The sequence below is a fragment of the Macaca fascicularis genome, chromosome 1, assembly GCF_037993035.2.
Source record: "Macaca fascicularis isolate 582-1 chromosome 1, T2T-MFA8v1.1".
NCBI classification, from domain to species: Eukaryota; Metazoa; Chordata; class Mammalia; order Primates; family Cercopithecidae; genus Macaca; species Macaca fascicularis.
In genome coordinates, this window is record NC_088375.1 from 67,451,141 (window position 1) to 67,471,919 (window position 20,779).

The 20,779-nt window shown below is 48.1% G+C and overlaps 1 protein-coding gene across 2 annotated transcripts in view; it reads right to left on the bottom strand.

Moving 5' to 3' along the window:
* Window positions 1-19,780, bottom strand: part of LAMB3 (laminin subunit beta 3) — a 39,490-nt gene extending 19,710 nt beyond the window's left edge. The window contains exons 1-8 of one of the 2 annotated variants that reach the window (XM_065541133.2): window positions 19,724-19,780; window positions 18,255-18,319; window positions 17,307-17,456; window positions 6,262-6,376; window positions 5,636-5,709; window positions 2,201-2,392; window positions 792-855; window positions 305-498 (exon numbers count right to left, since the gene is read on the bottom strand). In XM_065541133.2, coding sequence (XP_065397205.1) covers window positions 305-498; window positions 792-855; window positions 2,201-2,392; window positions 5,636-5,709; window positions 6,262-6,376; window positions 17,307-17,309 — 642 coding nt within the window. In that variant the 5' untranslated portion in view covers window positions 17,310-17,456; window positions 18,255-18,319; window positions 19,724-19,780. Of the gene's footprint in view, window positions 1-304; window positions 499-791; window positions 856-2,200; window positions 2,393-5,635; window positions 5,710-6,261; window positions 6,377-17,301; window positions 17,457-18,254; window positions 18,320-19,723 lie in introns of both variants that reach the window. The other variant, XM_045396368.3, reaches the window with a different exon arrangement.
* Between the last annotated feature and the right edge of the window lie 999 nt (window positions 19,781-20,779).

Sequence of the window (20,779 nt, forward strand, 5' to 3'; positions counted from 1 at the left end):
GCTCCCAGTGAAGTTATAATACATAACAAGGGTTGAGAATCATTGCCTTAAACTTCCTCCCAATTTCCACACTTATGTAAATGAAATGAAAATCATCTCAAATTAGGAAGCAGGTCTAAAGAAGTACTAAACGATTCTGATTTTTGGAACGAAAACCACTTAGATTTTTTGTTGTTGCTGCTGAAGTATTAAGTACCCAAGTTTTAGATTTAGTGCCCTTCCTGCTTTATGGGAGCCCCAAGAATGTCCGTAGTCTGCCCTGGTCCTGCCCCCTTCCTCTCCCCTTCCCACCCTAGGCTGTCACCTGCATGGTGGTGGAGGGGCCAGCAGAGGCCCCAGGCTTGGGGGCGCAGCGGTCAGCATGGCCGTGACAGAAGCAGCTCCCCTGCAGACGGAGCTGGGACACGGCATAGTAGGCGCTGGGAGGGTGGTAGCCCCTTTGGGGCACAGGGGCCAGCCTGGTGAAGTTGACTCTCAAGTTTGTGATCTCCCCCAGCTCTGAGAGGACCAAACAGCAAGGAGGGAGGGGTTGGAGAATGGAAAATAAAGAAAGGAAGTTAGAGGCACATAGAGTCTCCTTCATATGTGATACCATGGGCCATCCTCTCCAGACCTCAACCATCCCACAGCATCCCACAGACAATGTCCCTATGGGGCAAACAGGGCAAGTATTAAATCCCCAACCACGTTGACAAAAACATGAAAAACCAGGAAATTCCCATGACCTGGGTTCCAACTCTGTTTCCTTTCCCACTCATAGTTCCATGGACAAGAGGAGGGGCCACACTGACCTTGAATTTTTTTACTTTGAGTTGCTGGAATCCCAGATGCTAAATCCATAAGGTTAAGTTGGACCTACAGAGAGAAGGGAAAGAGAAGCACTTAAGAAGAGACAAATAGTGTGCCTCAAGCTCAGAAGAAACCTTCCTTTCCATTATATGCCTCACATTTGAAGTCCTTGTTACCTGGAACCTGAGACAGACCATGGTTATGAGGCTTGTCAGCTGCTTTGGGGGAACAAGATGATCACTGGGCCATAAATGTGTGTGTGTGTGTGTGTGTGTGTGTGTGTACACCCTGCCCCCCAGTTGAAAATATAAGTATCCTAAGAATTTCCTGAGTTCCCTGGGTCAAAAAGTATGGTAAGATGTATCACCTATATATGAGGGTTTAGGAGATACTAATTTTCTCATGACTCAGGATGAGTGAGAAATCTAAAATCCAAGGATGCATGAATGTGGGTGACCACAGCACTCTGGACAATCCCAATTTCAACTATGCTTTTGATTTACTTTTTTTAAAAAAACGATTCATCATCTACATATCCCAGGAAGAGTTTTCACATCCGCCCTCCACAAGTTAGGAAACAGTCCTGCGTTCTGATCTGCTGTGTGAAGAATGTGGTTAACATAGATTTGGGTAAGGGTATAACCAAGGAGGAACTGCTAAACCCAAAGGAAGAGATGCATGGTCCGCAGAGAGGGCCCCACTCTGAGCGTTGGTCCACATGAGAGCAGCTCTGAGGGCTCACTTGTGTCTCGGCCAGGGAAAGGAGAAGAGAAACTATAGCCTCCTCTGCCAGGGGATGGGGAAAAGCAGTTATGAAAGAATTTGATCATGTCAGGAGGACTTAGGGAGAAACATTCTGAATGTTTTTTCAGGCAGGTTCTTACTTCTAGCTCAGGGTTTAAGCTCAGGAGAATTCGGGCTCTGGGTTATACCAGAATTCCCTCCAAGGGCTAAGACTGGGTTAGATGGAGGGATTAAACTGAAAATGTTTATTTTTGTGTTAAACCCTACCAAGGTGAAATGAAATTTGTGTAATTTGCTCTTGCATCTAACTAGCCATCCCAAAATCCTCACACCAAAGTAGGGTCGATTTCATCTTCCCACTAGAGGGATGAGACAATGAGTCACGGGGGAGGGGGCTGTGGAAGAGGGCAGGGGTGAGTAAGAGAGCAGGGGTGAGTAATGCGGTGGCCCCAAGGTCTTTCTGAAATATCCCTCCTCAGAAAGAGGATAAGCAGCAAATGTTTTGAGGGTGGCCACAGGGGTCATTACTGGGGGGAATTCAAGAAAGTCAGCAAGGGGAGCTGGCAAGGATGTTTCCATTCCTTCTCAAGAGTCCATGTGGCTGTGTGAACAGTGGGACATCAGGGACTTCTCCCCAGGCCTAGTTTTCAGGATTCCCTCTACCTACCTTCCCCCCATTTAGGCGCACATTAGGCCTCTGGGGCAGGGACTGGCACCGAACATCCTGCCAGCTCTGAGGCCGGCCCTGGCGGACCCGAGGGAAGGTGGAGGTGCAGTCAGCAGCCAGGTACTGGTACACTCGCCAGGTCTTACCGAAGTCTGAGGAGCGCTCAATCAGCATGCCGGCGGGCATGGGCCCCTGCGGAGACAGGGGCAGTGTGCAGAGGGGAGGCGCTGGGGCTGTGACCCATGGAGACACAAGCAGAGAGACAGGCTCCTCCAGTGAACTGGGAAGAAAGGGAGCCCAGCGGGAGCAAGTGGGCTCAGGAGCGTCCAGGTCCAAACCTCCTGGCATACCACAGGCCACAGAAGTTTCTCCCCAGGATCTGCCTTCCAGAAGGAGTGATCCCTAGCTCAGCTTACCAGGCTTCCAGGCTTCCAGGCTAGACATTTCCCTGCTCCTACACTTCCCACAGCTCACCATTGTCTCTCTCTCTCTCTCTCTCTCTCTCTCTCTCTCTGTCTCCCCTCCTGGAACTCGTGTCCAGCCTCCTCTGTCCTGGCCCTCCAAACCACGTTCCCCACTTACCAGAGAGCTCTTCCCGGGTGATTATCTGATCTTTGAGAGCTTCAATCAGTCTGCACTGATCTCATGATATAATCTGAGCACCTTAGCATGACATATTGAGTCCCTGCTCCTTCCTACAAAATGATTTCATCCATTTTGGGTGGCTTTAAATGTGGTCTTTATGCTGACAGCTCCAAGCTTGAACAACTTCCTGGAACTGCAGGTCTATAAACTCAGCTTCCAAAGCAAACACTGAACCAGGCCCAGGCCTGTCTCTCCAGCTTCAGGGTTCCCTCCTGCCTGATCTCCCTAGTAAGCTTCATCTGATTTCCCCTTTCCCCACGTTCACTCTTACTCAGTCATTTCTTTTTTTCTTTTTTTTTTTTTTCTGAGACAGAGTCTCACTCCATCACTCAGGCTGGAGTGCAGTGCTGTGATCTCGGCTCACTGCAACCTCCACCTCCAAGGTTCCAGCGATTCTCATGTCTCAGCCTCCTGAGTAGCTGGAATTACAGGTGTACACCTCCATGCTCTGCTAATTTTTGTATTTTTAGTAGAGACAGGGTTTCGCCATGTTGGCCAGGCTGGTCTCGAACTCCTGACCTCAAGTGATCCACCCGCCTCGGCCTCCCAAAGTGCTGAGATTACAGGTGTCAGCCACCGGGCTGAGCTAATCTTCATATTTTTAGCAGAGACAGGGTTTTGCCATGTTGGCCAGGCTGGTCATCTTCTTAAAACATAAAATGGGCCTTGTCAATCCTCTGCTAAAAATCCTCCAATACTATTCTGGAACGAAATCTGAACTTCTGACCATGAGTGAATAGGCCCCAGGCTCCCTGGGCCCTGCCTCCTCTCAGGCCACCTCCTCTCTTCAAGCCCTAAACCAAGCTCAGTCCCTCCTCAGAGCCTTTGTCCAGTCTTCCTACTTGGGATGCTCCTCCCGCTGGTAGGTTCCCTCTCATCTTTTGTTCTCAGCTTAAATGTCATTTCCTGGTACAGATCTTTTGATACCTGACTGAAGTGTGTTCTCCTGCTCATGGCTGGCCCACCCCACCCTGCCCCATTATTTTCTATTTCAGCATCTTGTTTCCTTCAGAAACGTCACCACGATTTCCAATTATTTACTTGTTGGTTTCTTGCTTTTTATTCTTTTCCCATGAGACCAGGATTTCTCAACCATTCTCACTGTTATAGTATTGAGTTGGGGAAATCTTAGTCCTAGGAGCTGTCCTGTGCACTGCAGCCTGGTGAACAGCATCCTTGACTTCTACCCACCAGATATCATTACATACCCATAGTTATGACAACCAAAAGTGTCTCCAGAAATTGTCAGCTACCCCCTGCGGGAGAGGGGAGGGCAAAATAGTGCCCCTGGTTGAGACTCAGTATACCAGGCTGTAGCCCCTATTGTCTGTGGTTCACAGGTGGACCCCCAACACCTAGCACATCGGTGTTTAGCACACATTTGTTGAATGAATGGTGAATCTTCAGTCTGCTCCCCTCCCTCTGTGTGTACCTGGAAACTCATCTCGCAGCAGTCTTCAGCCCTCCACATCCCCATCTCTTGCCACCAAGCACATTTTACCCTCCAGGCCCTGTGTGCATTCCCTTGCCCCCAGCCCCAATCATATACCTCACCTTCTTGCCGCCTGCATCCTGGTCTTTGTGTTTATGGTTCTGTTTGCTTGGAATAAACATTGCCCTTCACCTGGCCATTACTGGTCTACGAAAGTTCATCTTCCCCTGGGTGTACTCCCTGACAGGCCCTCCCAAGACAGACCATGTGAGAGCCCCGTCATGGGCTCCCAGTACCTCTTCCTACCAATATTGTGCACACATTGCACTCTCTCACTACTGACTTCCCCACATATGGTGAAAGCTGCTTGAAGATTGTGATTTGGTTTTATTCATCTTTATATCCCTAACATCTGACACCAAGCCTGCCATGTAATCAGTGTTTAGTAAGTGCTCACAAATAATTGACAAATAAATGAACAGGTGAGTGATGATAAAGTAAGGAGACTATTTAACACTGTCCATCCAAATGAATATGCTGCCCTTCAAAGTTGCCACCTTTAGAGACTGGGCATTTATTCAAACGATACTTGCATTTCTCAAAATACCTTTGACCTTTAGATGGGGCGAGGCTCTTAGAGCCAACTTCTTCAGTCATGTAAGAAATTAGGTCCTATTACTTTTTATTCCAAGCTCATTTTAACTCCTGAAAGTTATATCTCCCTTCCTAATCATTTAATCTTATTAACCAAATTTGATCATTGAATATCTGACTATTTCTGTAGAAAGAATAAAACCAAATCATCTCTGAAAAGAAAAAATTGACCTATGGCAATTAAATGAAAATGTTTCCTCCAAAAGAAGTATCTAGAAGGCTGTTCTAAAGGCAGAATCTGAAAGTGCTTTGAGAAGTAATGGCACTGAATGAGTAGATTGCCCACCAAGAGAGCTGTTCCAAAGGAACATCCATCAGTTAGTTGGATAGGCAAGTTCTTGGCTGCTTGTTAAACTCAATCTAATATGCAAAGTTATTAAAACAGAGTATACCAAGAATACACAAATGTACAACAAGCAACTGGGCCCAGTAGAATTGGTACTTGGCAGACCTGAATTAATTAGATGGGTTGAGGGTGGAGAATGAGAGAGGAAGAAGATATGCAACCACTGCACGACCAAGATAGGGAGCCTGGAGGTGCCACTGTTCACCCAGGACCAAGTCCTTTGCTGTCACCATTATATAGGCTCATGGTGAGTGTTGCCCCAGCCTAGAGAGACAAGGACACTGTGCTCCCCCATGGCTCCATGCCCATATGGCCCAGGAGCCACTCTCCTATCCGCTGCCACCCCCAGGAGGCACACCTGGAACTCCATCATGACTTCCTGAAGCTGGAATCTCCTGTCCAGGTCCAGCTGCAGAGAGACAGGGTTCACATCTGGAAGGACAAAAAGTAGAAACTGTCAGCCAGAGACTTTCCACTTCCCCAGCCCTGAAGGAAGCCCTGGACTAGACTAGCTCGAGGAAGTCAGAAACTCTCTAACCTTGATTTTCCAGACTCCCTCTTGGAGAGGAGTGGGAAGTGGTATGTTTCTGCTTATGTTATCTATTCAAGATCCTATCTGTTTTTGGCTAAGTTTCCTTCCCACCATCACCTGATGTCTTCAATACTTTGGAGGGCTTCAACTCGTCTGTTCCACACAGACTTGTTCCCAAAGCTTAATTCTGCAAGCCCACCCACTGAGACCGAGTGGAGGGAAATAAAGACATTCCTCTCTCCTCATACCCTTTCCTTCACCTCCAATAAATTCTTCTACCATAACACCCAACGGACCTCAAATATGAGGCAGAAAGTTTCTTCTTGTCAATCACCCACGTCACGTCACCAAAAGAAATGCCTGGGAAACCCAAAGGGTTACAGGGCACCTTCCATCCACCTCATCCTGTGGAGGCTGCACAGTTTGAGTCCCTGTAGATGGCAAATGCTCACCATTCTGTGACTGCCACCAGCGCATGGGGCCGGAGGATGAAGCCACATTCTCTACTCGGTGACTGTAGTAGTTGTGAGGCTGCCTGGAGTCACACTTGCAGCATTTCATCTGCCACTGTGGGAGAGGAAGACAGCAGACACTCAGAGGTGGGGTCCTAATAGAATTCCCCCTTGCGTCCTGAGATCCCAGCATATCCCCTCTGTGGAAATCCTGCCCTTAGGAATCACTAGTTTTATTAATACACTTTGAAGGATTAATCTCTTAAAACAGGGCTATTGGTCATCTTTTAATCAGTCATCTCTGAATTCCTTCGTGTCCCTCCTAACACACAGCAAGTGAATGGTGAACAGATGTGTGAATGGAGAAGAGGTACAAGGTGGGAAAAAATACTTGAGTACATGACATTGCCTTGCAGAGAAACTTGAGGAAAGTGCCACGGGCAGGAAAAAAAGGGGGGGTGTAGGGGAGAAATTCATACTAATTGAGCACCTACTACATACTAGGCACAGGCTGGAAAGTTTAATAGCTCACTTCATTTAATCCTGGCAGCCTGGGAAATTCTGGGGTTTTGAGGATTGGAGAGAGAGGACTCCAAAAGAAGACAAGGAAATGTAGATCTACAGTCCTAGCTCTGTCACCTCTGTTTCCTAGGCTTAACTTTCTCCTCTGTAAATTAAGTGGGGATTGAGCTAGAGCTTTTTATCTACCCAACAAATGCTTATTTAGCATATACTATGTGCCAGACTCTACTCTGGGCTCAGGAGTTATAATAGGGAACAAAACAAAGGCCCTGCCCTCAGGGAGCCAAAATACTAGCGACATTCAAATGATCTCTAAGGCCTTCCAGCAGTGACATCTGGGGCTTGAGGATCTTTCTCAGGTTTGGTATTCCCTACCTACAGGAGACCAACCAGCCTCACTGGGGAGGTCCCCAATAACCTGGCCTATGCTTATCTCTTGGAATGAGACAGGAGCCAGAACTGAAACCCATGGGTTTCATGGCAAAGCAAGGATCACCAAGAAAAACAGCATGGCCATAGAGGTGACATATCCCTTGTTCTTTTAGCTTGTGCCTATGTGCATACATATACACATACACACACACACGTGCACATGCGCACGCACACACACACACACAGATAACGTGACCTTTTCTCAGCTCCCCCATAAAACACACATAAAATCTGTTTCCTTTGAGTAACCATGATCCCAAACCCTGTGCGTAGCTTAAACAATACTGTCCACAGGGCTCCAAATTTGCCAACAAATAGATGCAAGGCTTGGACAAGAACCTCCTGGACCTGCGGGTCCTTCTGGGTAGGGAAAACTGTCCCTCCACACACCCTGTACCTCTGCTTTCCTCTAAGCCTCCACTCACCAGAACAAACGACTGACCCAAAGAGTCTGAGTGGATATGTGGGGCCTATGCCTTGAGTGATAGAACCTCCCTGCCCAACACCCATCTTCCCTCTCCAAAGCTGGCACTGCCTGCAACAGGAGAGAGCAAAGAGGGGAGCCAGGTGTCTTGGTTCCCTGGGCCTCTGCTTACCACTCCACTTTCCAGCTCTCACCCGCTCTGCAAATGAAGAGAACTATCACCCTTCCTAGTGCTTGGAGGTGCCCTTGGCATGTCCAAAAATGCTTTATTAAACATTCATTGTTTGGGTGTTTAAGGCTCAAATAACAGCTGGCACATAAGCCCTTTAAAAAGTAGCACCCATTGGCAGGGCGCTGTAGCTCACGCCTGTAATCCCAGCACTTTGGGAGGCCAAGGCAGGCAGATCACAATGTCAGGAGTTCGAGACCAGACTGGCCAACGTGGTGAAACCCCATCTCTACTAAAAATACAAAAATTAGCCAGGTGTTGTGGCAGGTGCCTATAGTCCCAGCTACTCGGGAGGCTGAGGCAAGAGAATCGCTTGAATCCAGGAGGCAGAGGTTGCAGTGAGCCAAGATTCTGCCACTGCACCTCAGCCTAGGCGACAGAGCGAGACTCTGTCTCAAAAAAAAAATAATAAAATAAAATCTAGTAGCGCCCATTGCCCCACCTCCCACCACTCACTATGCATTCCCTTGCCCTGCTATATTTTTTTCATACTACATATCTACACTTGATACATTGTATACTTACTGTCAATTTATTTATTTGTATATTGTCTGCCTCCCCCTTCTAGAATGTATACTCCATGAGGGCAGGAATTTGCAGTCCTTCACTGCTGTATTCCCAGTGCTTAGAAAAATACCCAGCACATAACAGACCCTCACTAAATTCCTCTTGAATAAATGAATAGCAAATTTTCAGTAAAGGCCAACTATTTGCATTAGCATTATTACTAGGCACTTCCTTCCTGCAATTAGGGAGTTTGAAGGGAGGGGTGGAAGAGTGAGTAGGTAATAAAGCATCAATAGTAAGTGGAGTACAACCATGTGCAGAGGAGTCCTTGGTAGTTTCAATGCAATAGCCTACTTAAATCTCACAATAACCCTATGTGATAAGTAGTATTAGCCCCATTTACAGAGGAGAATGCTGAGGCACAAAGAGGCAACATGGCTTTGCTATTGACTGATTCCCACCATCAGCATCAGAAAGGGTCCCTCCTCTCCTTTCTCTCTTTCTCCCTTCTTTCATCCTCTCACTTCCACTCGAAACTAGTTGAGTGGCAAAGATGTGGGGAAGTATGCTAAAGGGTAGCAGTCTCTGTCTCATGCAGCGAGCCCCAAGAAGGGCTTGGTCTGACCTTGAAGCTTATCATGGGGAAGGCTAAGGCAGAGAGAGAGCACTTTGGGAAGAAATGGGGCTTCTCCAGCTGACTCAGCTCAGTTACCACAGAAACTGGAGACCTGTCGCTGGCTGAAATACCTGAGCACTTAAAATAATCCTTTCTGGGCAAGAGAAGGCCCTTGCTAGAGCCTGACTCCCCTCCAGACCCCTATTTTGGTCCCTGGCAGGGAGCATGCCCTTCTTTATACTCTTCCCAGCCTCTCAGGGACAAACTTTTCCACTCCTGTCCTCTGCCTGCACTCAGCACATGTCCTGAGAAGAGACAAGGGCCAGCTGCCTTCCGGCCGCCTGTCACCAGAGCTTTCTCCCCAGCTCTGCTGGGAGCTGGTCCAGCCCTTCCCTGGTCAAGAGAGTGCCAGAAACAAGTCTCTTTCTTTCCCTGGGCCATGGGACAAGTAGCTGGAGACGGCGGAAATGTCCTTGATACTCCCAAACGACAGGACATTATGTAACTATTAAAAACACTGTTTAGAGAAAAAAAATTAATTGCATGGAGAAATGATTATATTACGTTTTATGAAAAAAAACTGCATATATACTTGCATATACATTATAATCTCAAATATATACGTGTGTGTGAATATATATGTATATATTTCCATTTAAAGGAATGTAAAGTATTTGGAAGGAAATATATCAATATATTAAGTGAAAACATGAAATTGCTGATATTCACCCATTTTGACCTATAAAAATGGCAACTGCATACAGTTCAACCTGATATCTCTGGGTAGTGGAATCATAGATAACTTGTTTTTTCCTTCTCTGTTATTTTTTATTATGTTTAAACTTTTTGTTTGTTTGTTTGTTTGTTTGTTTGAGACAGGTTCTCACTCTCTCGCCCAGACTCTGGGGTGCAGTGCCACAATCTCTGCTCACTGCAACCCTCTGCCTCCCAGGCTCAAACGATTCTCCCACCTCAGCCTCCCGAGTAGCTAGGATTACAGGCACAAGCCACTATGCCCAGCTAATTTTTGTATTTTTAGTAGAGGCGGGATTTCACCATGTTGGCCAGGCTGGTCTCAAACTCCTGACCTCAAATGATCCACCCACCCCGGCCTCCCAAAGTGCTGAGATTACAAGCATGAACCACTTGCACCAAGTCTGTTTAAACTTTTATACCTTGGATACATATTACTTTTTATATTCAGGAGAGCAGATAGTATTATAAAACAAAACCAACTAAAAATGCCCAGGGTTTGTTGCCCTGCTCCTCCCTCAGTCTTCATGGGGATAATCTGGGGCACCCATGCCTTCTTCTCCTTCCTTCCACGTGTGCAGGCACTGATGGCGGGATCAGATGGCATCATAGGCTTATAAACTACGTGCTGCTTACCACAGTAACATAGCTAAAGGAGGAATTTATCTCAATCCTTGGAGACAGGCTAAGCCAACAGGCGAGACAGGTATTTTAAGTAGCTCTGCCTGTCAACGAGCTAGCAGGACAGAAGCCTGAAATAGAGCAATTTATGGCAGAAGCCCACATGAAGACAAGCTGCTAATTTATCCTTTCCCTATGGGCCTCAGTTTCCCTTTCTGATTTATTCTTGTATGCTTATATGTAGGGTGCACATATTTGTAAGCATCGTGTGCGTGTGTGATTCTCAGTGTGAAGCTCTTCTTCTCTCATGTGTGATGTGCCCCCGTCTCTTCCAGCGATGGCAGCTCTCTGCTGCAGCTGCCTCCCTCTCTGGGGTCATTTGGCCGGCATTCTTCTGGCTGTGTTACCTCAGAGACACAGTACTATTATCAATTCAGCCTGTCAGGCCTCCAGCCAGTTTGGCTCCTGCTTGCTCTCCAGCTGGAAAGGCTAGGCCTTCTCCCTTATCCTAGAGCTTTCTAGAAGCTCAGCAGTCTGGCTGGAAGATGAACTCTCCCAGAGAGCCAGGGGAGGGCAAAGGAGCAAGAGGGCAAGAGCCAGCAGGGGCCTGAATCACGGTGGAGATGGGAGGAAAAGGAGGGCACACCCAAGTAAAAACTCTGAGCCTTTGCAAAACACAGAGCTAATTCTGGGGGAAAACAGGAAAACAGGCTCTGATTATGTATGGCCCAGCTCCCTCCCATGAGGAAGCCAGAGGGCTGTCTGGGTTCATCTAAGAAGCTAAGGTCGGGTTATGGCCACCAGCCAGGGCCAAAAGAAAAAAAAAAATCTAGCTGCCTTCAAGAAAATACATTTCCTCCACTTCCACTTTCTTATTGGTGAAATGGAAGGGTTGAATGAAATAATAAAGTTCCGTCTTGTTCTAACATGCTAATAGAATTCTTCCCTACTCCAGCACAACAGCCCAGAAGTTAAAGCCACTCTCAGCAAGTAGACAAAGAAAGCAAGAGAAAAATAAGACATTCACCAGATACTGTCCTGGAGAAACACTTTTTCCAGCAATATGGACAGGGAGAAGGGGATCAAGGCCTATGGTCAGCCAGGCCTCCATTAGAACCGACTGCAGTTCAAAAGCCTCTGCATTTCTATGTCAATGCATATTGGCAATGAAGATCAAAAGTCAGCACCTACTGCAGGCACTGCGTGGGAGGATAGCCATATGTGAGGTACTTTCAGCTTCGTCTTTTTCCTTATCACGAAGTGAAATTTTGACCAAAGCCTTAACTCAGTACAGCTGTTATTTCCATCCTAACTAAATTCAGAAATCACTCTCTGAAGCTGATTATAAAGATGATATATGCTACACACTCAAAAATTACACTGCACCAGCCTCAGTCCTGAGCAATGTGCATATATTATCTTAGTCCCTCCTTCCAAAATCTCAGAGGTACCTATACTACATTTACAAATGGTAGGTATCCCCATTTTGCAGATTAGGAAAGTGATAAGAAATGTGTCCAAGCCCATAAAGTTAGCAAGGCATGAAGCACAGACTCTTGTCCCACCTTGTCTGACTCCAAAACTACCTGTGCTGTTCTTCTTCTTTTCTTTTTTACCTCCCTAGCATACTGGTGCTGTTCTGATTGAAGGAACATAGCAATCACTCGGCAACCACTGAAAATTTCAGAGTTGGTTTCAAGAAACTCCCTTCTTCTGCTTACTCCACCCCATTGGAAAGGCAACCTCAACTCCAGTATGGATATCTCCAGAAAGAGGGATGTCCCCTGGACCTGAGTGCAGAAAGTTGGTTAGTATGCCAGGGACCTCTACAGGTCCTGCCAGTGGCAATGACTACAGCCCCTCATATGGCCGCACAGGCAGTGGGTGGATGTCCAGGAAAAGCAGCAAAGTAGGTCTACAAGACAGTTCCCAGAGGCTTCCAGGGGCCTGGGCCCCAGAAGCAACGGGGTGAGAAGCCAGGCTAGCAAAGTTGTGAGGCCATCCAGGTTTGCCTTTGGGAACTTCCCATCTCACATTTCTCTTCTCTGCTTTTAACCCCACAAGCCCTACTCCTTAGCCCATAACAATTACGACCCAAGAATCTCACATTCCGCCAACCCAAGTTTTGCTTCTCTCTGATAGCAATTTTTCCCTACAATGTCCCTTTCCATTTTCTTCTATCCCCTCAAAACGTGACTCATTCTGGGTCTCGTGGGTCCCTCTGCAAAAGTCACATCTAAGTTTCTGATTAACATACTCAGCAAACTTAGGTTTAGGTCATAGATTGATATGGTGCTTTTCTCAAGGTTGTCTGTGTTTTAAACAAGGAACTCAGTAATGCTTCATCCAAAAGAGTAAACCCCCAATGGTAGAGCTCTGGAAGCTTTAGAGATGCTTAGAGCTTCTAGGAAACAAAGAAAGCAGATATTTTGGGCCGGGGGGCAATGGCTCACGCCTGTAATCCTAACACTTTGGGAGGCCAAGGCGGGTGGATCACTTGAGGTCAGGAGTTTGAGACCAGCCTGGCCAACATGGTGAAACCCCCGTCTCTACTAAAAATAGAAAAATTAACCAGGTATGGTGGCACATGCCTGTAATCCCAGCTGCTCGAGAAGCTGAGACAGGAGAATCACTTGAATCTGGGAAGCAGGGGTTGCAGTGAGCCGAGATTATGCCACTGCACTCTAGCCTGGGAGGCAGAGCAAGACTCCGTCTCCAAAAAAAAAAAAAGAGGATATTTTGGGTCAGAGGCAGGCTCAAAATCCCTTGTGGGTCGAGGATAGGGATCACAGTACATATATGAACACATTCTCTGCCAACACATTAGCCTTCCTGAAAATCAAGAAAACAGACAATTGTCAAACGAAGAAAGGCAGTGGTCGTTGGAGTGTGTGTGTCAGCAAGCAGGGGGATAAGAGTGCATTTACACGCATATACGCCTGCGCGTATTAGAGAGGAGGGACTTCCAACTGGCTACTGTTCCTCAGCTTGTTTCCAAGAGATAAAAATGACAGCTGTTTGGCTTATACAGTTAATTAACCTGAGGAATGCGCTGTGTAAGACTGTTACTAAGGCAGCTGGGTAATTAAGTTTTTCCCCAGAAAGGGAGGGAATGGGGGATAAATAAAGCATTTAGGAGAGCAGACACAACACTGGAGGAGACATTGTCGGGAGCAGAAATCAGGGATAGAAAGCTTTTCAGCTAATCCGCTGGTTCTTGAGAACTGTGTGCCATCCCAGAAATGACTGAAGGGCATGGCGCAACCCCTGCCTTCACACGCCCTGAGAGAGGACAGTGGACTCTCGGGGTCACACACAGCCCAGCTGTCTCTGAGAAGCAAGCTGAGTGGCCAGAGCTGAATAAACTGCAAAGTTTGACTAACTCCTTCACTTCACACACGGAAAAATGGCAGTTTGTAGAAGAGCCCTGACTTTCACAAGGTCACATCCCTGTTATTAGTGTCAGACCCAAAACCAGAAAGAGGGAGCCTTCACCCCCAGTCTGGGATGACTTCACTAACCATGACTGCCTGTGGATTCTTCAACAGCTCACTCTAAGTCAGATTGGCATCAATCACCTTGAGAGGCACAGAGGAGGGCAGCCCAGGGATGGGTGGATTTTAGTGAGGTACGTGAACACATGTCCTGATCAGGGAAGAAATGCTCAGCAGTGTGCTTTGCAGATGGGGCAGCCTCTGCATGCGGATGCAGCCACCAGGAGGGGGGCAGGAGAGAAGGGTTGGATAGAATAGTTTGCATCTGCCAGGCACCAGGTTTGTGGTCACTTTACACATTCTTTTGTGCAGTCCTCATGACAACCACTGAAGCCCATTTTTCAGATGAGGCCCAGGGATAGCACAGAAGTAAATGAGGGCAGGGAAGCATCACAGAATCACAGACGTTTTCATCCATGCCTTGAGATTGAGGGAATAATGGTGCAGTGAGTTTTCCTAGAATCCATCTAGGAGCTGGAAGAAAGAAAACAAGAGGCCAGGGTGATGGGACTACAACTTCAGGCCGTTTTGGTAAAGAACAGCCTTGTCCCAACCATAGACAGTTAATGGGCCATCAAAGCAGATCAGCCCAGAAGGGCAAAGTTAGGGAGGCAGAGAAAATGCCATAAGGCAAAGCTGGCCAAGACCTATGTCCATTGCAGGGTTGCAACATGGACCCGGAATTTACAGAAGCAAGCCCTTGAGACCGATGGGATTTAGCAACTGAGACAGAATTGGGTAGAGGAGGTAACATGAAAACAGGCTAAGACTGGTCCACAAATAAAAAAAAAAAAAGCCACACTTGGAGGTAGGGAACTAGGAGAGACAATTTTGGAACTAAAAGGAGTCTCCACTGCTCCTGTAACTCCATTCTGCTGAGTCGCCCTGTGTTAGTTGACTGAAACTGGGGGTAGGGAGTGGAGGGAGTAAGGCGGAAATGTCCAGGGGTCATAAATGCCCACCCCATTGCCCTTGCATTCATGGCACATCAGTAGGATGTGGCACAGAAGAACGATCTGGTCCTGGGGCTCAGGGCTCGCTATGTCATCCCTGCATGAAGATAGAACAGAGGCACTAACCAGAGGCCTTGGCTTCAGGGAGGTGTATCTGTGGGAGTGGGAACTGGTAGACAGGGGTGAGAGGGGTAATAGGGAAGGGTGAAGGGAGAGGCAGTAGGAATGCAGCATTGCATTCGGCCAGCCTCATTTCCGGCTGTGGCTGTCCAGTACACCCCCTACCTCTAACTACTCAGAAAACTCAATACACAATGTGTTTCTCTCGGAAGTCTGAGGTCCCAGCACACACCCAAACCCTCCCAATAGTTCACAGGGAAAACAAGAGCCACTTCATGGGGTGTTATAAGAATTATTCGAGATAATTTATATAAAACTCTTAGCATGATGCTAAGGACATACATGATATGCTTAACGAATTATAGTTGCCGTTGGTATCATTTAATAACAAAACAAACTTAAAAACTGACATTAGAACTCAACAGAATTAAAACCTGAATTTCTATTCTTATCACGCAGCCACCAATGCATCCAGAGAGGATTCAGGGTACATCTGTCCAGAGAATGAAAAGGGAGTCTCTATGCCTTTAGTATCTATCTTCATTGCTGGAACTCATGGCCTTTGGGAAGGGTAGGCATGTAGTAGTGAGGGAAAGAGAAATGAAACAAGACAGAGAGGTGGAAAATGGGGGAGAGATGCTGATTGTCAGCAGTCGGCTCATTGCCAAAGAATGCTGAGGAAAAGAAGGGACCCTAAAGACCATCTCATCTAATACATACAGAAAAGGACAGCAAGGCTTAGACAGGGGTAATCTCTTGCCCAAGGTCACACCTCAAGTGGTGTGACCTGAAACTATACACTACACTCAAGACGATACTCCCTGCCATCCTCTATTCTTTCCAAAAGGCTAGATAAATTTATTCCCCCTTAGAAAAAAAAGAAGAAAGAGCCAGTGCTTCTCAGCTTTCACAGCAGAAAAATAGCGGAGATTTATCCATCCCCAGGGTTGCAAAAGTCTAGACTCCTGTTTTATAAGCACCCTGTTTTGCTCTCAAGGGGATGCTTAGGAGCAGCGAAGACAGTTGGTTTCCCAGGGCATCAGAGAGGCAGAGGGCAGGTCAGTGTGAAGCCAAAAGCCCTAGGCCTGGAGGAGGAGAGACTTTTCGGATGGGGCTGGGATTGAGGGTACATCCCAACAGAGGGGCCTCTGACCTCTCCTTGCCTCCCCTCCCAAAATGCAAGTCAGCCTGAGAAAGGAAATCGGCAGAGGTCTCCCTGAAATTTTTAGACATGGGCTTGTAATTTGGAGGAAACAGCCAAAATCACTCTGTTGCCTAAAAAGCTCAATACTGCCAGGTCCCCTGATGCTCATGGAGTAATCTAGACCCACAGGGAGTGCTGGCTAGGAATGGCCATCTTACCCAACGCTGTCAAATGGGCTTCCCCACATCCAAGTGGGTGAGATGCAGAAACCACAGCCATCTCTGCTCAGCACCTCCAGTCATTTCCCTATACCATGTGTAACTAAAATAGCCAAGATAATGCAGCGACTAGAAGGGCAGTGAGGCCCAGAGGCCGTATCACATACCACCTTCCACAGCCCAGAAGACAAGGGCAGCCTGGAAAGGGGAAACCACAGATAACCCAGGTCTCTTTCCCCAAAGCCTGCAGCAACTCGGGACAAATCACTCCCTTATCCATTCCCTTGTTCAAGCAAAATGGCCGAATGAGGCAGCTGGTAGACAAGAAAACAGTGAGCGATTTCAACTTTGGTAAAGAAAGATTCCACCCTGCTGAGGGCAGACAAAAAGAAAACCAAAGTTCCTACAAAAAAAGACCCAGAGACAATGTAGAAGAAAAATACAACAGCTGTTTATAAAAGCCATGCCTAACAGGTGATGTTAGTCGTAGTTCAAAGCGTTGTGTTTCTGGATTTGATCCAACTTACACCTGAGCCTCTGACCCTGCTGGAGAAGTTCAAGTCACTTCCTCATCTATCTCACTGACTGTGGCACAGCTCAGTTCCTGACATGGCAAGAACACAGTTCGGCCCACACATCCCAGCACCAAATAACACATGAGGCTCTATACACCTAAATGGCCAGTGTTTGGCCTATTTGCCTGTTCCCAAGACTTGAAAGACTATCCTGCCCATGCCCAAGGACTGAGAAAAGACTCCATGTCATCTCAGAGAGATAAGAGAGAAATGAGCTATTTAGTTAATTCTGAGTACATTTCCTCTTGCCCAACTAACAAGTAACTTTCTTAGAGGCAAGGATCTGGCCTTATACTTTTACTGCACTCCCCAGTCCGCGTAGTGCACGGGGCTTGGCCTACACCAAGTACATTCTAAGTATTCAGTGGACAAATGGCAGCTCACACATCCCTCCCATCCCGCTTTCCTCCAGTCCTGGGATGTAGGGCCTACCTCACCATGCTGGGTGCAGTAGGTCTCAGGCTTGGTCAGTCCACAGGTAGATGAAGCTCGGAGAAACCGGGTCCTCCCAACAAGCAGGTCCCCGACAGGTGGATAGCAGGCCCCACGGGAGCAGGCTTGCTGGGCATGCAGGAGGCCAGGTAAGGCTGAAATCATACGGATGTGTGATGGTACAGTCCAGAAAGAGAGGGACCTCGCTGGCCACCCCCAGTGTCCTTCAGGGAAGCTGACATTAGCAAGATTATATCCTCTCCCTCACTCAAGCTTCCACTCGCTGCTGGTGGTAATAATTGCAGTATTGATACTGTTAGATTTTAAAAGTTGATTTCATATTCTATATAACTCAAAACTTGAAAAGGAGAGAGGAGAAACACTGGCAACCAAAAACCATAGATGACCCTAAAATATGGCTTTTAGAACCAGACTGGAGATATTGACTCGGCCATCACGACAAGGTCCGCGGCTCTTTCTACCTGCATCGTGGCCTCTGTGAGCAGCCCAGCGGAGGGCTGACTGCTGAGCCCTTGGCGGAGCATTCAGAAAGGCCTGCGTTCATTCTGCTCCTTTATCTTCAAAGCTGCCCCAGCCACACTTTGGGAGTGCCCAGCTACAATTCACTGGAAAATAGGAACTTAAGCCACAAAGGCTTTGGAACGAGCTTGAGAAAGGATGGGAAACTGTGGAGAACACTTGGGAAACCACAAACCACCCTCGGGTAAGAATAAGAAGACATTTGGAAGCCTTTCCAGAGTGGCAGAAAATCTTCTCCCCCAAAGGCCCAAAGGAATGGGGAAATCTCACAGGTGTCCCCAGTAGACAAGTATTCCCAACTGAAGGGACTACAGGTGACAGGTGATGCCCACACTTTGGTAAACTCTCCTCCTCCCATGGCTGTCGCCTCCCTGCCATATAACAGGCCTGGAAGGATGGGAAGGGGTACTTACCAAAACACAGGAGGAAGAGTGGTCTCATCTTCAGCCAATGGGGTGATCCCCAGAGAGGACCTTACCTAGGACAGAGCAAAGCAACCTGAGTACAACACTGCAAACACCTAGAGCACACTAGCCCCTTTTCTTTTCTATTTCTAGACTCAAGTTTTTTTTTCAGAAGTCTTTACGTAGGGTCCTGATCTAGAACCCTTGGTGCAGCAGAAACATTTGTAGCCAAAAGCTTGGAAAATGCTGGAGCTCTAGACCCTCTCAAGTGGCATGTGACTCACAGGGTGCCCTGCGAAAATCCCATCCCCTCCCATACTCCAGCTTCCTCCTCTAAAATGGATGGGAAGGAGTGTGGACCCTGCCCTACCCCACACAGCCATAAGGACAATGTGGGGAGCAGGAAAAGGCTGGACCCCTTGCAGGAGAAAAGCTGTAGGAAGGTCCAAGGCCTAGTTCCTGCCCCGAGAGGGCTGGCTTTTCTCAGGGCCTAGACCAGCAGCCTCAACCCAGCCCAGCCCAAAGTGAATGAGTCAGAGTGGCTGACAGCCTGGAGGCAAGCCTTCTCCTGCCATGGGCATGGCCTCCAATACCATCCAGGGCCACTTAGAGTTTGAGGCTGTGTGCCCACAATTCTGGGCTAAGCAGGCAGCTGGGATGCAACAGGGAGAGATGTATGGCTGTCTTTAACAAGTGAGTGAGGATTTCATCTGAAAGGGAAGCAACCCAAAATGTCTTCAATGATGGGCTGGGGCTTGACAAGAGGGGTGGGGCTGGGAGGCCACAAAGCAAGGATTCTGAAGGAGGCTGGGGAAGGATGCTCGAAAGCCACTGTGGGGTCCCAGAGGCAGGCTTGCCTTGTGGAAGCATGTCCCACCCTTGCTCATGCAGTGACCCCCTCTGCCTTGAATTGGATGTTCACTCTGTTCCAATGACAGCCACAAACTCTTTTGGCTGGGGTGGAGGGCTGGGGGCTTGGCAAGGCAGGGGCAGAGGGGGAATTGAGGACATTCCTGCCATCTTTAAATTATAGATCCTAATGCTTCAAAATCATTCCTTCTAATCCCTCTCCTAAAAGAGTCATGGGCCCAGGGAGGGAACATGTGGTCTGAGGTCCCACAGCTAATTGGCTTAAGAGAGACCCATCTTCTGACTTTCATCCAGTGCTTTCTCAGCTTTCCCACCCCTGACTGGAAATCCCCCTGGAAGTAGACATTCTGAGCCAGGCCAGCCCACCCTTTTCACTTCTCTTTTGTGCTCAACCCCGGATCTGAACCTGCCTTCCTCTAAGCCACTGAGATGCTTATCAAATGTGAAAAAGCAATCAAAACTGTAGCAGACATTTTAACCTAGCTCACCTGAGTGAGCTCCCAGGAAGAGGAATAAATCAGGTCCTGCAACCAGGCCCCAGGCACCCAGAGATACAGTTCTCCTCCCCCATCCGGCCCCCACCAGGCAGGTAAAGACAGGTAACCTACCTCACTGTGTGTTCTGCCGTTCTTCCTCCAGATCGCCTGAAAGCTCCTCTTGAATGTGGGGGTCTCCCCTCCTGGCTCCAGGTTTTTAAACAACAGCCTCACCTCTGGAGACTCCCTGGCTGGGTGTAGCCCCACCGCAGGGCGGGCCTCAGGAATCTGGCAGCCGTCACACCCATCTGTCGTCACTGCACCCCCACCTCCCAGGACAGGACTGGGCAAGTGGGTCGGTCGGTTGGTCCTAGAGGCCTTGCAGTAAGCTCCACAATGCCCGCCTCCCTGTGGGGGCTGCAAGGGGCACCACAAACGGCACCAGGCACATGTAAGTGATCATCAGAGACCAGGATTCATAGGGTGGGGAAGGGCCCTTGCATCTGTGCCAGGCAATGAACTCCTCATTTTCCCAAGGCCAGCAGGGGTCAGCTTCTTCTTGTGACCTGGACCACCCCAGACAGAAGATCCAGCAGAGAACACAAAGATTAGGGCTTATATAGAGAGTTAAAGCCCCAGACATGTCACTGGGCTGGAAGGTGAGAAGACCCAAACATCCAGGTCCCTGGAAAGTACCATTCCCCTCCCCAGTGGGAAAAAAAAAATGAAAAATCCCAGCTTCTTGGGGAATTTGGAGGATCCTCAAAAGGCAAGGTTCATCAGGAAGGATTCAAAGCTCAACTCATCCAAGGAAAGCTTAAGAGAAATGAGCAGAGTAACTCTAAATGCCTCCCCTCCAGCTCCTTCCACAGAGCTGGCAGGGAGCCCTGGGACAGGTAACTGCCTGTGAGTCACTCCTCCCACCTGTGGGGAGGGTTAGTCTCCTAGCCCCTCCCTCCCTGGGCAGGAATGCCTGCCTGGAGGGCCAGAAAACAGACCTGACCACAAGTGGTGGAAGGAAAGGCTGAAGCATAGCTAGACTGACAAAGTCAAAACAGACTTTCCCTGGCCTCCTGCCAGGCCTGAGAACACAGCTTCCTTTGTGGGCTCCTTGCTCAGGGCTCCTGGGCTTCCAGCCACTGTAAATGGACGTGGCAGGTCCAAATTGAGAGGCTGGTCTCACAGGAC